Source organism: Brachyhypopomus gauderio, chromosome 14, assembly GCF_052324685.1.
Source record: "Brachyhypopomus gauderio isolate BG-103 chromosome 14, BGAUD_0.2, whole genome shotgun sequence".
NCBI lineage: Eukaryota > Metazoa > Chordata > Actinopteri > Gymnotiformes > Hypopomidae > Brachyhypopomus > Brachyhypopomus gauderio.
The window spans coordinates 15,408,540-15,423,492 of NC_135224.1; the positions used below are offsets into that span (position 1 = coordinate 15,408,540).

The following is a 14,953-nucleotide window of genomic DNA, read 5'->3' on the forward strand; positions in this document are numbered from 1 at the left end:
GACAAATACAGATATTTCACTCATGAGGATAAAAACGCAACGAACACAGGACTTTCTGTGAAATGGTCGCCGTACAACATGGTTTCAACGGCACGAATCATTCACGAGGAAAACTTTTGTCGCCTTTTCAGGTTACATGAGGCCTTCAGAAATGCAATATAATCAAGTCCACTTAATTCAGTGAAGCCCCAGCATTGGCCTACAGTTCTTAGCAATGCAATCGCAAACCTCTAATTCATCGTTAAGTAAGAACATACTACCTATACCAACACAGTCCGCATCCATTATTACACTGGTTAATTTAGGCTTCTATGTACAAGTTAATTCCTTTGAATCTGACTCATGCCGAAAATGGAAAAAATCCAGACATTCTGAATGAACGTGATACAATGAATGAAAAATATATAGCATTCAGAAAGCAATGATTCACATACTAACTTGGTACGGGCTTGTAAGGCCTAGAGCACTGCAATCACAAAGCGCGTTAAATAGACACAACCAATTTCTTAATTTCCAAACTACTTGATAAACAACAAGTAAAATATGACTAAAATATAGCATATTTGCCATAGCATCATACAGTACTAGCCAGTGGAGTTTGGAAAGTGTTTTGGACTTTAGATATGAGGAGATCCATTTATATGGTTAAAATTGATATACAGTAGATGACAACAAAAACATACAAACAAATCAGTAAACAAAAATAAAGTGCTGTTATTAATTTGAAGACTTACAATGAAAATTTAACATTAAAAAATCTTATGATACATTTAAGGTCTATATCCATTTGGATATACATATAACAATTCTTATGTTACATTTATACATAATTTTTTTATATTGCTACAGGAAATAAAAATCCACGTAGTGGAAAACCAAAGTGGAAAAACGTTTACAGTGAGCATAAGCTTCAGGGATGTTCCATCCTTGACTCCAACTCCAATTCCTTATACAGACATGTGAATCAAGTTCTTAGCAGTTGTTTTGATGCAATAGGAAATGGAACAGACATTGTTTTTTTTTTTTTTTTGCATAAAAAACAAATTCCGGGGCTGTAACTATGCATATCAACATCTAGCTATGTACTGTCATGTCTACCATAGTAACCCTACATCCTAACCAAATGAACACTCTATCCTTTGACATATAAGCCAAACTCAACAACATCTGAAAACCAACAATGTCAAAATGAATACATTACAAATCCTGTTATCCGAACAAAGACAGTTGGTCACAGACTCCTACGTTTTCCTTTCTTCTTTGAGTACAAGCAGTCCTGTAAAAATGTTGTTTGTAGTTTTTTTTTAATGTTTCCTGTTTATTTGCACCAGTTTTAGTGATACTTTTTTATCCTATGAGATTCCTGCAATGTGTTGCCAGGTCTTTGGATACTCCCCTTCACAGGATTTAACAAACGAGTCCCCTGCAAATGAAACCACCGCCATTCTTCACCTAACCCCCACACGGGGTGTAAGTTCAGGATAAATTTTCCATGATATTATGTCTTATACTGTTTTATAGTAGGGTGGGGGGTGGACACACCAACTAATAAATTAATATAAATATGGCCTCACCACTACTATTGTTAATTTGCTAAGCAAACCCTGGGATTAACAGTATAGAACATCGCTGAGTGTGTGCAACCACACACGGAGACTCGGGGGCAGAGAGAATGTGCATTGAACTGAAAAAGGAACCTCTGCTTTCTTGCATAAACCCAGCAAAAATGTGCTGTATTGCATTTATCCTGAAATTTACTGTATTCACATATTCTGCTACTACTCATACAAACGCGCGCCCGCACACAAACACACACACACGCACACCCACACACACTTCCCATATACACACACACTGATGATATTTCAAAAGGAGGAATCTCAGGTGTGTTTGCTGAGGATTTGTTCTTCAAGGATTAAAAATGTTTTTAGAAGTCTCTTTTAGTTGCACCCTCACTCCCCCACCTACGTTCACTCCTAAGGTTGTTGTGGTTGTCAATACAAGAGCAGCATCAGTTGTCTGCCAAATATTTACCTGTTATAATGAGGAGGGGAAGAAAAGAGAAACAAACTGTATTATAATAAAGCAGCCAAGGAACAACTTGAAACAAAATTTATCATTTAAAACACAATGTATTTTTTCCCTTAATGTGAGGAATGTGATTTAAATACATTATCTGGCAAACGCACCCGCAGAAAACCTCTTCTTCACAAGGGAGAGTCTGTAGCCTGCCCCTACCAAATGGAAGTCACAACCGGAGAGAGTGGATCCTTCACTGGAGAACTGCACGGCCAGCTGGGCTGGGTTGGTTGGGCCTTCAGCTAACTGGAAGCGACCCAGAAGAGCCCCCACTCCTGAGAACAGCCAGGAGGAAGAGTCAGAGGACGGGAGAGGGAGAGAGAGAGAGAGTGAGAGGGAGGGGCAGGGAGATGGGGAGCTCAAAGGGAGGTTATACTTGACAATCCACCAACACCATCAGTGCACCTAAAAGATCTTTCCTGTTGCTTTCGTTCTCTGGAGGTGACATGTTTCCTTGCTCAAACCTCACACAATGACAACGGAGGAGTGTTACCTTCTCGACAGCTTCTTATATACTCAGCAATATTCAGATTGAAAAATTCTGGCAGGAAGGAGCTAAATATCAGGATTACTGCACATGTTCTGTAATAATCCCAAATAATCCCCAAATATGAGATTTTGTTTTAAAACTGGTTTAACATGACATATGAGTGAACGTTGGTAGCAACTTTAAACAGTTTTCAATCAAAAGTACTGTAATTCAAATTTGTTACCTCCATTTTCAGATTTCTGTGAGAGTTCAGGTATCTTCCATAGAATCTTATGTGTTTCTGGGTTCCTTAATACACAATGCAACAATGAAATGTAAAAAAAAGGTACAATCACATGAGACACTTCATTTATAACAAACTGACTGTTATAGGGCCTTTCACATCAGTAGTCTGACAGTTGTAAAGTGGCCACTGAGGAACATACAACTATCACAGACCAGCTGAAAGAACTAATAGGCAAGAGCTAAAGAAAAGGGAGATACAGAATTTTAAAAAGGAAGATTTCCTCAATAATAAGATAAAACGAACATGTTTATTGATGGCTGTCCTCACCAGGTGGCTGGAGGCAACATGGCCTGAACTTTGGTCACGCCGCCGCCCACGGGCACCACGAAATGGATGTTGGTGAGGGGCATGGGGGTGGTCATGGACTCGGTGTTATACTTGTAGTCTATCCTGAGGTCGGTGCTGCTGGCATCGCCGCGCCAGCTCACGGCCAGGTTCAGCGGAGTCGACTGGATGCCCTGCGTGGACACCTGCAAAAAGAAGCTCAGAGCTTCATGCACCATGCCACCGTGTGTCGTGGTTGACACAAAGCCGATGAGTGACACAAAGTGCACTAGCGATCGCCTCACAACTAATACAAGCAAGACTGACCACTAAACTTCTTTGGTAGAAACCGTGTTAAATCAGCAGAGGTTGGGTAGGAACTGTGTCACACAGCCTCTGTCAGGGCTGACTCGGGTGCCTCTCCTTCCGCTACCAGGGGGGGGGGGGGGGGGGGGGGGGGGCTCACAAGTCAGTACCAGGCGGAATAGGCGCAATCAGCAGTGATCCGTCACACCTGTTATCCTTGTTATTTAAGGACGTTGGTTGTGACGGATCACTGCTGAATCGTTGTGGTCATGCCGTTGCGCTTTCAGCCCTTCACTTCTCTCTCTGCCAGTTTGCCCAGTTACAATGCTCACCACCTTCCTCTCTCTTGCTCTTTCTCTTGTTTCTCTATCACTTATTCGAGTCCCTATCTCCTGTGCTGCTCTCTGGCCCATCTCAAGTTTTCCCCCAGCTGTAATATTTCCTAGTAGTTATACTTTTACTTTGGGAAGGATTTTTTGTTTGTCGCGGAGTTCACCTGCTGCTGTTACTTCCCCTGGCATCCTTAGTTGTGTTTTTATGCGTAGTTTTCTGCGTCCTTTGAGTTACCTTTATTGTTTTCTCCTGTCTCTCTACGGTCGAGTTTTGCTTTTCACGTGTTGAGTTTTTCCGCGTTGTTTTGTGTTTGCTTTCCTCCCGAGTTATTACGGTCAAGTGTTACTTTGAACGCATTGAGTTATTCCACGTTGTTTTGTGTTTGCTTTCTTCCCGAATTCTTTCGGTTGAGTATTTCTGTGCGTGTTGAGTATTCCACGTCATTGTTTGTTTGTGGAGTTTTTGCTGTGTGTGCACATTTCTCTCTCTCACTGACTTGTGGCTCGACCAATCTCACTGTCAGTGTGAGGCACTTGGGTCCACCTGTCTCTCTGTTGTTACATGCGGCGTGTACACGTCTGTACCCACCACGTTACATCCTCAGGCCCAACTCACCTGGTACTTCAGCATATCCACGTTGTAGTAGGTCGCTTGAGGCCTCTGTTCTGCGACTTTCTTCAGATGTGACATCAGGTTGGGCATGTTCACCCAAAACTCCTTACAGTCAGAGATGGCTGCCAGGTTGTCACTGCACACAAGACATGCGTTATGTCTCCCTGGCCCATGTGCTCCTCATCCTATGGTGCTCAATTCAACTTCTATACATTTCTACTGTGAATGGAAGCACTAAGAAGTTTGTTTATGTTTTTGTTTACCAGCAGAGGAGTTGAGGGTTGGGGAGCACCTGCTCCAGGCGGCTGTAGCGGCTGATGGAGAAGGTGAGTGTGGGAGGGCTGGGCTGGTTGGAGAAGTGTCTAGTGATGCCTGCTGGGAATGACAGCACCATCTCACCGGTTATCTTCACCACGCACCTGCAACACACAGGAGCCGGGGTAAAGCAGAGAATCACGGACACAGGCTACGCCATCGCAAGCACGACTGAGCTGAGAGATCAATACTTACGATGTTCCGTACTTTTACTTTGATCTCTTGGGTCATTAGCAATGATGCTAATCCCTGCTCTTGTTCTACGCATGCTTTTATATGTGCTGTGGCAGTAAGGCTAACAAAGTGGCCCGGCAGGTCTGGAGGCTGTGCTGTGTGGCGCCTACTTGCTGGGGTCGGCTCCCTTGAAGTATGCGCTGATGGTCTCGGTGAATGCGGCAGCCACGGGCAGCGTTTCCTGGTGGCCCATGGTGAGTGGACTCGGCCCTCGGGAGCAGGCTGCAGTGCACAAAGCAGAATATCTGCACTCACACACGCAGGTCTGGATTCCCATCCTCCTCTCACTACAACAGTCTGGGGTTTTCCCAACCCAGTGAGTATTATCTCAACTTTGAATGTATGTCATTGTGCTGTAGACTTGCCTGTCAGTCTTTGGATGTATGCCACTGTTACCCGTCAGTGTGCTTGTGTTTGTCCCTTTGTTCCTTCTCTCACTTCCTGGGTTTGTCTGAGGATTATGTTTATGCCTATCGCTTCAGTAAAGGATTTTCGACTACACACTTGCATACAGTCCTACCTGTTGTTCATGTATGTGACTGTAGCCCTGATCATGATCAACCATGTGCCTCTCATCTTTATTTAAATCTTTTGTCCAATCCTATGACTACCTAGTCCTTGGCAAGTTGATCTGGGCTTTTTAAAGCAGGATAAGCACTAAACTCTGCAGTGCTGTGATCCTCTAGTACTTGGGTTCAACATCCCTGTCATAGCACAAACTGTCCCATACGCAGGCAACAGGTGGCTCACCCGTGACGGACAGGTTGAGATCCCGGCCCAGCGTCGGAGTGGACGCGGCGCTCAGCGACGTCACGGAGGAGATGGAGGAGCTGCTCTCTGCTCGAGCCAGAGGAGCAAACGGAGGAGGACTCCATGAGTGGACAGGTGGGCTGAAGGGTCGTGTCTACAGACGAGCACCACAACAGAGCGACAGTTTGACATAATGACCTCGACCCATGCTCTCCGTTAGAACGTTCTCTGGTTTCAGTCAGGCAGCAATGACTAGCAATGACCAGCTCAGGGTTTCTAAGATATGGATGGTGTGTGTGTGTGTGTGTGTGTGTAGCCAGGCATATATAATTTTCATTCCGGCATAATCCCAGAGCGACTACTTGAAAAATTGATGACCTTCTTGATGCATAACTGAATGAACGAGATTTGGGAGTGACACTTCAGAAAGCAAAATTCTCAGTTTGTTTCAGAATGCTCTTTTAATACTTTGAGGATGGTGCAAAGAACCGGAGGTGAGGTTGTGGTACCAGGTCACTCACGTTGGGTTTGCAGGGTGGGAGTTTAGGTCGGGAGGATGGGCGGGGAGGCAGTGGTGGCGTCGGACTGCCTGCGGACAGAGGCGTGGCAGGACGTGCAGGTGACGAAGACCCTGAGAAGAACCCGAACCAGTCACATTCACCAAGATGACAAAAACCAAAGGCATAATAAATTTCCAGAAATTCATTCTTTCTGGTAGCAAATGATAAGCTTTACATAACATTTGTTTAAAATGTGGACTATTTAACAAATGTGTCTGGATGTAGTTTATAAGTTTGAAAGAAGTGCTCCACCTGGTGGACAGTGTGCCCAAAGCACACACTGTGAGTCTGCACAAGGTGATTGGAGTACACTCACCACTGCCGGGCCCAGGCGAGGCCATCATACTCCTGTAGGGCAGTGGGGGTGGAGTGCCCCGCAGGCTTCCTGGGCCTACTTCTTTGGGCGGAAAAGAATACATGAAGAGTTCCTCTCTTAGTCCGACAGAGTCCGGGGTTCTTCGGGCTTCGTCTCGCAGGCCCAGGGGGGGCGGGACAGAGCCATGTGGTAACCGCTCGGTGGGAAGAGGTGGCAGGCCAGGGCTTGCAGGGGTTAGAGGGGTACTGGGTGAAAGGACAGGCTCTAGGACCTGGAAGGCAGAAGGCAGAGGCAGAGGCAGGGCTGGCTCCTCGGCTGACAGGTCGCTAGGTGAGTCCGGGGGTGGGGAAGTAGAGGGTGGAGGGGGTGGGGGAGAGTCGGGTGGAGGAATAGGGTGGAGAGGGGGAGGGGATAATACCGGAGGTGGGAGATTAAGGGGTGATGGGGAGTGTGAGTCTGCAGGGGACAGCGACAGCGGTGGGGAGGGGGCAGGCTCATCAGGGGGTGGCGGCCTGGAATCGGACCCATCGTGGAAACTGACCCAGCTGGACTGTACTATCTCTGTTCCAGTTTTGGGGGTATCAGCAGGGCCGAAGACATTGTCCAAGTCTTGCATAGCTGATCCCCCCACAGTGTCCGATAATATAACGTCCTGATAGGCAGAGGCTGATCCCTCCCCTCTCACACTGGGAACAACACTGTAATAACCTGTCCAAAGAGGAAAAATTACAGCAGAGATGTTAATTAAGTGGCAGCCACAGACTACTGACTGAGATTCATTTGTTCAATTCCCACCCGCTACTGACTACTGACTACCAACCGTGGAGGGTACTGCAAGGACATGCTTCCTCCAAGACATGTGAAGCCAAGCACCACATCTTTCTGATTTGCTGCCCATGCTGCAACACAGCATCAGAGCACATCAGAGGATAGCACAAGTACACAGATGTCCACGATTGGTAAGTGTCACTGTGATTGACAAGGGGCTGAGGAAGTCCCTCCCACCCAGAGCGGAGTGCCAATTTTGCTCTCTTGGACTCCAGGCCAATGGCATCATTGGGGCTCAAACCAGTGAACTCATAATGTCAGGGTGAACACTTTTTCTGTCATTCCACTTTTCATTTCAGTAGGCAAAGGGCAAGCGAAATTAACCTAGAACTTCATAACTATCCATCCATCCATTATCTTAGCTAGTCAAGGTCACAGGGGAGCCAATTGGCTGGAGCCAATCCCAGCATCATTGGGTGAAGGCAGGTTACACCATGGGCAGGTCGCCAGTCCACCACATGGCCAACACACATGCACACACACACACCTACAGGCAATTTAGAGTGACCAATCAAGCTAACACACATGTCATTGGACTGTGGGAGGAAACCAGAGTACCTGAAGAAAACCCACGCAGGCAAACTCCACACAGAGCGGACTGGACCAAGAATCGAACCCAGACCACCTTGCTGTGAGGCAACAGCACCTACCTACCACACCACCATGCTGCCCCCAACTTCATAACCAACAACAGCTAAATAATTTTAGGATCCTCTTTTAGGGACCCTATGTGTCTTAAGAACCTTCTAAGACATTCATAACACATGTATGTCATGATAACACCACAATATCTTAGGTATTAAGAACCTAAGATATGTATCAATGTATCAGTCTTGGTGAATTAAATCAGGTTGGATCAAAGGACCTAGCAGGGAACCACAACAACCAAAACTTGTGTGAAGCTTGATATGGCATAACACTGTGGTTCCCCGAAGATAAACAAGCTCTCCATGCAAAGTACACAGATTTACACAAAACATATCGTTTATAAATTTGGCACAGCCAACATTGATGATGCCCAGAGCTAGCTATATGTGGGAACAAACCCACTGTGCTGTCAGAATGAGAATGTAACTGCTCCTTTCTAAAACCATCAGAAAGGTGGACAAACACTTCTGAAAGTTGGGAAGGGTGATGTCTGGATAGGTTCTCTCAAGGTTCCTTTTGAGAGGAAGACACAGTGGAAACAGGGCCATCTCTCAAATATGTTGTAACATTGAACAGATAACAAAATCAATGTTTTCACCAACTACTACTTCTTGTTTCCAACCATGGGTCTTTTTTTAGACTTTGAGAAGTTTGTTTTGGGTATTTCTCAGAAAGACCTCCAACAAAACAAACAAGCCTTCAGAGAGTACTGTCAGACAGTTCCCAGAAACCCACATACTAATTTTATGGGTTTTTTTCACAGCAAACAGTTACTAGGCCTACAAAATTAGCAGAACTGACCAGAAGATTCCAGTGAGCTCGTGCTATGGCAGGGTGGAGTGGCAGCAATGTTCTTTGGAGGAAGAGGAGGTGGAGCTGCAGGAACAGATTCATTATCAGACAACATGGCCGCCTTCATAACCTAGAGGAGTGCTGTAAGAATGCTCGATTGGTGGTATGTTACCTCCCGAGGGGAACAGTCTGTTCAAAGGGGAAATGGCCTGTAGAGTTGACTGACACCATAGCTCCGGCTCAACTACAAAGACTAATATGGGGAGAAGACTTAGTGAGTGGACTATGAGACGTCTAAATATTCACCATGTCAATGTCTTAATAAACAGAGCCGAGGTTCTAGGTCTAGAAAAATACCCAGTACATTTTTTAAGCTATGAATAATCCTCCTTTTGTCTGCAAATTCTATCCAAGTGCCGAGACAGAAAATGTTTCTATTTTGGCTTTGTCTTGGATAAGCAGAATGCTGACTATGTAGTGTGGTTTTTTTATTCCTGAACAGTTTACACATGTTATTGCATTTTGGTTCATTTAGTGTGTTTACCTTCTGAGTTGCCTGCTTCAAAGTTTGTCTCAAACGGTGAACCAAAGAAAGCCGTGGCATTGTCTGATAACCTTTTACTGTGAAAAAACAAGAAGACAAAGTAGAGACAAAGTGAGACCAAGGACCAAATACTACTCATAAGCAGTCCATGATTAGAGTTCCCTGCCATCTCAAGAGTGCACAAATCTTATGCCTTTATGCTAACTAGCAACAGGCTAACCAGACAGTTGTGTGTGCTAGCAAACGTCAAGCTAACCTGGGTGTATCGGGACCAGGCCCTGGGGTTGGAGTGGGTGTCGGAGTGGAACGTCTAGGCCTGGCAATCTCATCACCTGGACATCAAGAGAGCCAAAGCTAAGTTCATTCTGAACACAGACAGCATGACAATGTGCAGAAACAGCCATAGCGTAAACTTAACGTTTTGCTTTATTTACACTACACAAGCAGTTTACTACAACTAAATAATTGGCTCCACACATACACATCTCTGAGCAACAAACTTACTCGACATGTTTCGTTTCAGTGGGCACTATGAAAAGGAACAGAAGAACAGGCAACAGACACATAAACACCAGTGAGAGACAAGAGAGTGCCATATAGTACAGATTATACAACATGCAGCTTCACACAAGATCATTATCCAAGATGAAGATCTGATTAAGTTTTCAACATTTTATAAGTAAAAATTAGTGCTGTCAATTCCAGGTGCCGCGATTAAAAGTCCTCACCAGGATTTTGCTCAGGCTTCCTGGATTGTGTTGATTCCACTAATTTTACCTAGATTGCTAATTAGAAAATCTAGCAAGCTAACCTGGTGAGGACTTTTAATCGTGGTACCTGGAATTGACAGCACTAGTAAAAATATATTTAACATTCCAACTACCCATTACAAACTTTACAGAACCCTTTTAAAAAACAAAAAATCATAAAGTAGCATGACATTTTGCAAAAAGACATGCCTCTATAAAATGATGCTTTAAGCTGTAAACTTCCTCATATAAAACCTTATAGCATACAAGAGATGCTGATACTCTGGTTTTCCTTCTTAACTGCACAACACCAACTCACCGGACTGCGCCTCTGTGATCAGCAAAAGGGAAGAAAGAAGAGTCCTGGTCAGAGAGCAGGTGACAAAATAGTTAAATGAAGAGGCACATGGTTGATCATGATCAGGACTACAGTCACGTACATGAGCAACATGCTGCTTCATGGACCAACCTCAGCCCAAAAACCTTCATTCAATTCATATGAAGGTTTATAGCAATGGAAAATAATTGTGGCATTTCTTCCATAACCTTAAACAGCAATTAAAGGGCATTATTAAGGATCTAACTGAATCAGTAAGCAATTCAGCTGGATATGCTCTCTCATTCTTTCTTGTAGGCCAATTTATTATACTGATTACACAATCTATTACTGTTATTCCGCGAATAACTGGGAATCTGGATCTTGCTGTGAATGTCTTATGTAACAAAGAAGGACAGTTGTATTCAGTTATTTATGCTGGATCACTCCTTAACTATTTCTTTACAAATATAAAGATGTTGCATACATAGGTTAAGGCTTAGAATATCAATGATTACACTTATACATTTTTTCTTATATTGTATTTAATTCAATAAAATTTAAATTTACAAAACTAGACTGGGCAACAATATTCAGGGGAACAGGTGTTCTACAACAAAGCTGCCAACATGTCATGTCCAGCTTACACACTGCCTGCCACCACATCTTCCAAACTGTGTTTGTGTGTCAGTGAACAAACAAAACTATTACCCCAACCTTCTCTAAACATACGTACACATTTAAAAACAAATAGAATAGAACAGAAAATGAAGACTGCACACACAACACGTCTCTACTGTGAAGCATCACAAATCAAGTCCACTCACCGGGCTTCTCCTCTGTGTTGCAGTGAGAGAAAAAAGGAAAAAGCAAATGCATTAGCACAGTGCCAAAACACTGGTCCATCATAGCCTGGCCAATCACCACCCACTTGGCACGGTTCATGCAGGATGGACTTCACTGATTGGTTGGAAACAAGGGCGTGTATATAAAACTATAAAAAATGGGAGGAGACTACTGCTGGGCTTACCATGGGCGACGGGGAGATGGCCAGGGTGCCCACGGAGGCCTTCAGTTCGTCCATGGTGGACACTGTGCCGTTATCTGGTGCCAACGGTTTGATCTTAATCTTAAACTTCTTCCCTGGTTCGTCCTCGCCGTCCGACTCGCTGGACGAGACGGTGGTCTTCAGTTTTGGGATTGGTGAGTCCCAGTTAAGGAAGAGGCCCTCAGAGAGTGTTCCTGAAATCTGTGTGGTTTCGTGATATTTGCCTGCGTTAACACAGCTCGAGTCATGGGGTCCAGCCAATTACGCAAAGTGTTTTAAAGCATTAAAACAGCAGAGGAATTGAATAAGGGGCCTTGTCAATGCTAGTATATGACCTTCCTAGTCAAACGAGGATAGCAGGAGACCCTGTCACCTGTGCTGTGTTCATGAAAGGAGACACGTTTGCCTTAGAGTATAGCTGCACCTTGGAGGCTAATTAACACCATAACCTGTTGATCCGAGCCACAAATTAAATGTGGGCATACCGCCTATATATATATCTGAGCTCAATATCACATTTACATAATTCAATTCAATTCATTTCATGTGTACAGTCTGCAACTTTACAGTGAATCCAGAGCCCCTACAGAGCAAAGCAAAGGCAACAGTGACATGGAACAAGTTCCTGAGAGCTTGAGGGGGTATTGCATAATTGACGACCCAATTAACACAGTGCTACAAGGGTGCGTTAGACAAGAACGACGTTTACGCAAGGCCACTAGAATTCAAACAGCATAGGAAGCCACTACGAAGTGATTTCCACTGGACGCCTCACTGTGGAGGATGCTAAGAATGTTACCTCTACCCTGACAACCTAGCAGTACATGGCAGACGGTCTGGTGCACAGTTCTGAGAACATGCAGATCTTTGCCGTGCTCCGTTATATGCTCGCTGAAGCTCTGCGCTTAAGAAGGATATTTCCAACTTGGCTTCCAGGCCTAACGCTGTATCCCTCATCATCCACGTCCGGAGAGTTCTGGAACACAAGAGAGAAGGTCCAGTGTTGGGCAGGGCAAATCCACACAGAAAAACAAACGCTGCAATCACTTATGGAAGGCTTTTGTTTTTCACAGTCAGCTAAGAAAGGCAGCAGGTGATTTTTGGATGGTTTTCCTTTCCGGCACTGTGTGTTTGGGGGATGATGGGAAACCATGGCAACATAACGCAGAACATGGAGATGCTCAAGGCTATGTGCATCTTGGAGGAGATCCTGGATCGTTTTGCTGATTTAGAAAGTTATAGGGCAAGTCTTTGCTCCATGTGATTTCAACAAACTCAAAATCCATTAGATTGTCTTTCATACCAGTAGTAGCTGATCACATGTTCAGGGGTTAAATTCCCATTTAACAAAGTCAAACTGAAGTTCAAAGAGTTGTGCTTACATATCGATCCCAGTCTATATCGCCATAGAAACCATTGGGTGCTCCGTTTGCTTTTTTCTGGTAGTTACAGAAAGCAAAACTTATTATAAAGCAAGACAGCTGATGTTCATTACCATATACACTAGATAAAAATTATCCAGGATTGTTCATTTTCAAACAGGTCTAATGAAGAAGTTTGTTAGCGTGTGAACTTACGGATTTGTCCTTATCTGGGGATCCCCTACAATATAATAAAAAGCACATTCAATAAATTGTTTCATGATATATAAATATTTGATTATTTAGTGTGGTGTTCCTTAGCCCAGATCACAGAACCCTCTGCATGGTTCATATCTTTGAGCTAACCCAGCTCCCAGTACACCTGTACCAGGTATTCAGTGGTTGGTTCAGATGTTCAGGTACTGTTCAGACGTTTGTACTGTTCAGCATCTGGTGGGTCCTGAGTTCTGAGTTAAAAAACACTGATTCAGAGTATCTACACACTTTCACACTGATGGTGTGAACGAACTGCCTATGACACACAAAGTATGGTCTGTATTACATATTGTGTGTGGTTAAATCAATGTGTCGGATTAGATTTTGATATTCTGAGTACATATGTGTCCAAAAGTTAATAGCTTCAGAACCAATACTAATCTTGTTTATTTAGTGCTGATCTTGTAAAGTTGAGGAACAAGGACTGTATCACTCACGTGGAGTCAGAGTCCTTTTCTTTTTTGCGTAACCCCAAGGCCTTTCGGGTACGCTTTTTCAGTCCTGAGAAAGAGAGATGGAGTCAGAGTTGTTCATTGTGGCTGACAGGAGTTTTTTTCCCCTCTTTGTTAACGACGTCTAGTGTTAATTTTCAGTCTGTGTCCTGTATAGTTGCCTGTAAGGGGGGCGAGTCTGACATAAACACCAACAGCAAGTAAACTGCCAAATGACTCACTCTGTGAGTGTGATGAAGTAAACAGACCGTTAACGTACCTTTCATACTCACTACGAATAAGAGGATGAGCGCCAGGTTATATATGGTTTCAGGCAGGATTTATGTGCCTGCCCCAAAAGGGGTGATTGATAAGTTTAAGAGGATGCGAAAATTCCTACTCATATTGGACTGAAATCCAGTAAATAAGGATAATAGTTAGAAGTGAAAACACTGGGCTAACGGTCCTTGAAGGAACGACTGGGCCTAAATACTGCAAGGTAGATAAGTCGCGCTTTATATTCTGGACACTTGATCAGAAGAACGGACGAACTAGGGATGTCTTCAGCACAAACCCACGAACACTTCGCAAAAAAACTGGACGTCTGCCACACAACGTCTGAGACCAACAATCTCCGTCAAGGAGAGGTGTGCCACGCAAAGTATGCTAGCTAACGCTCTACAGCATACCGGTACCTGTGCGTTGTACAAGGGAATAAAGGTTATTTCTATACGCTTGAGTTACTACAAATCAGGTTATCAATGTTGGGAAAGAAAAACAAAAATACGTTTTTAAAAATAATTTTACCTTCCATCATGATTGCAGTTTCTCATTCCACTGTATCAAGGGAGTTCGAAGACCGACGGGGGTTATAGTAAAACCCGGCCGATAAAGGAACCGTTCATAATCCAGAACCATGTGTTTTTCTCTTCGCCCTCTGTCCTCAGCGGACCTCCAACATTTTCTCCGGCTGGCTCACTGTGCGAGAAGGGTAGGCCGCGGTCACTAAAGAAGCAGCATCCACGCACGCCATCACACGGGGGATGCTGGCGACAGATGCGGCGATGGGGGTGGGAGTAGTGGGAGAGACAAGGCGAAGAGAGGACGGGACGTGTTTACTCACTGTTGGACAACACAGCTCGGCTAACGTAAGACATTGCATGACAGCTTAGTTACTGACTATAAAAAGGATCGTTCACTTATAGTCTACAAATATATATTGCCGTCTAACGTTACAAAGCAAACTGCCCGAGGTAATAAGCTTGCACCTTTATACTGGATTTTTTTAAGCGTATAATTTAATTTACAGCATTTCCCGGTCATCGTTACCAGCTTTAAGAAATAAAGAATATCTCTGTCCATTTACCTAAACGAGGTTGTTGTAGGCTATGGAATAACAGACATTGCGTTCTGCG

General features: G+C 44.2%; 1 protein-coding gene across 2 annotated transcripts; it reads right to left on the reverse strand.

Moving 5' to 3' along the window:
- Positions 1-690: 690 nt before the first annotated feature.
- sgip1b (SH3GL interacting endocytic adaptor 1b) lies at positions 691-14,889 on the reverse strand. Of its 2 annotated transcripts, XM_076972549.1 has the most exons (22): positions 14,346-14,889; positions 13,545-13,608; positions 13,048-13,072; positions 12,853-12,909; positions 12,389-12,446; positions 11,441-11,625; positions 11,250-11,261; positions 9,862-9,886; positions 9,614-9,689; positions 9,358-9,434; positions 8,986-9,066; positions 8,823-8,897; positions 6,546-7,253; positions 6,191-6,300; positions 5,670-5,823; positions 5,030-5,141; positions 4,634-4,789; positions 4,374-4,506; positions 3,123-3,325; positions 2,793-2,857; positions 2,190-2,354; positions 691-2,034 (listed from the first exon to the last, which is right to left on the reverse strand). In XM_076972549.1, the coding sequence occupies exons 1-22, from the start codon at positions 14,353-14,355 to the stop codon at positions 2,012-2,014; spliced, it is 2,574 nt and encodes an 857-aa protein (XP_076828664.1). In that variant the 5' UTR covers positions 14,356-14,889; the 3' UTR covers positions 691-2,011. The 2 variants fall into 2 exon arrangements, with proteins under 2 accessions (XP_076828664.1, XP_076828663.1); XM_076972548.1 differs by lacking the exons at positions 11,441-11,625; positions 12,389-12,446; positions 12,853-12,909; ... (1 more) ...; positions 13,545-13,608; positions 14,346-14,889 and adding an exon at positions 10,426-10,469.
- Between the last annotated feature and the right edge of the window lie 64 nt (positions 14,890-14,953).

Bases quoted from the DNA above. Each gene is read 5' to 3' on its own strand.
- sgip1b (XM_076972549.1), bottom strand. The intron at 13,073-13,544 runs GTGAGTGATACA...ATTATATTGTAG, and splicing joins GAAAAGGACTCTGACTCCAC to GGGATCCCCAGATAAGGACA. The intron at 9,435-9,613 runs GTTAGCTTGACG...GTTTTTTCACAG, and splicing joins CCTGGTCCCGATACACCCAG to TAAAAGGTTATCAGACAATG.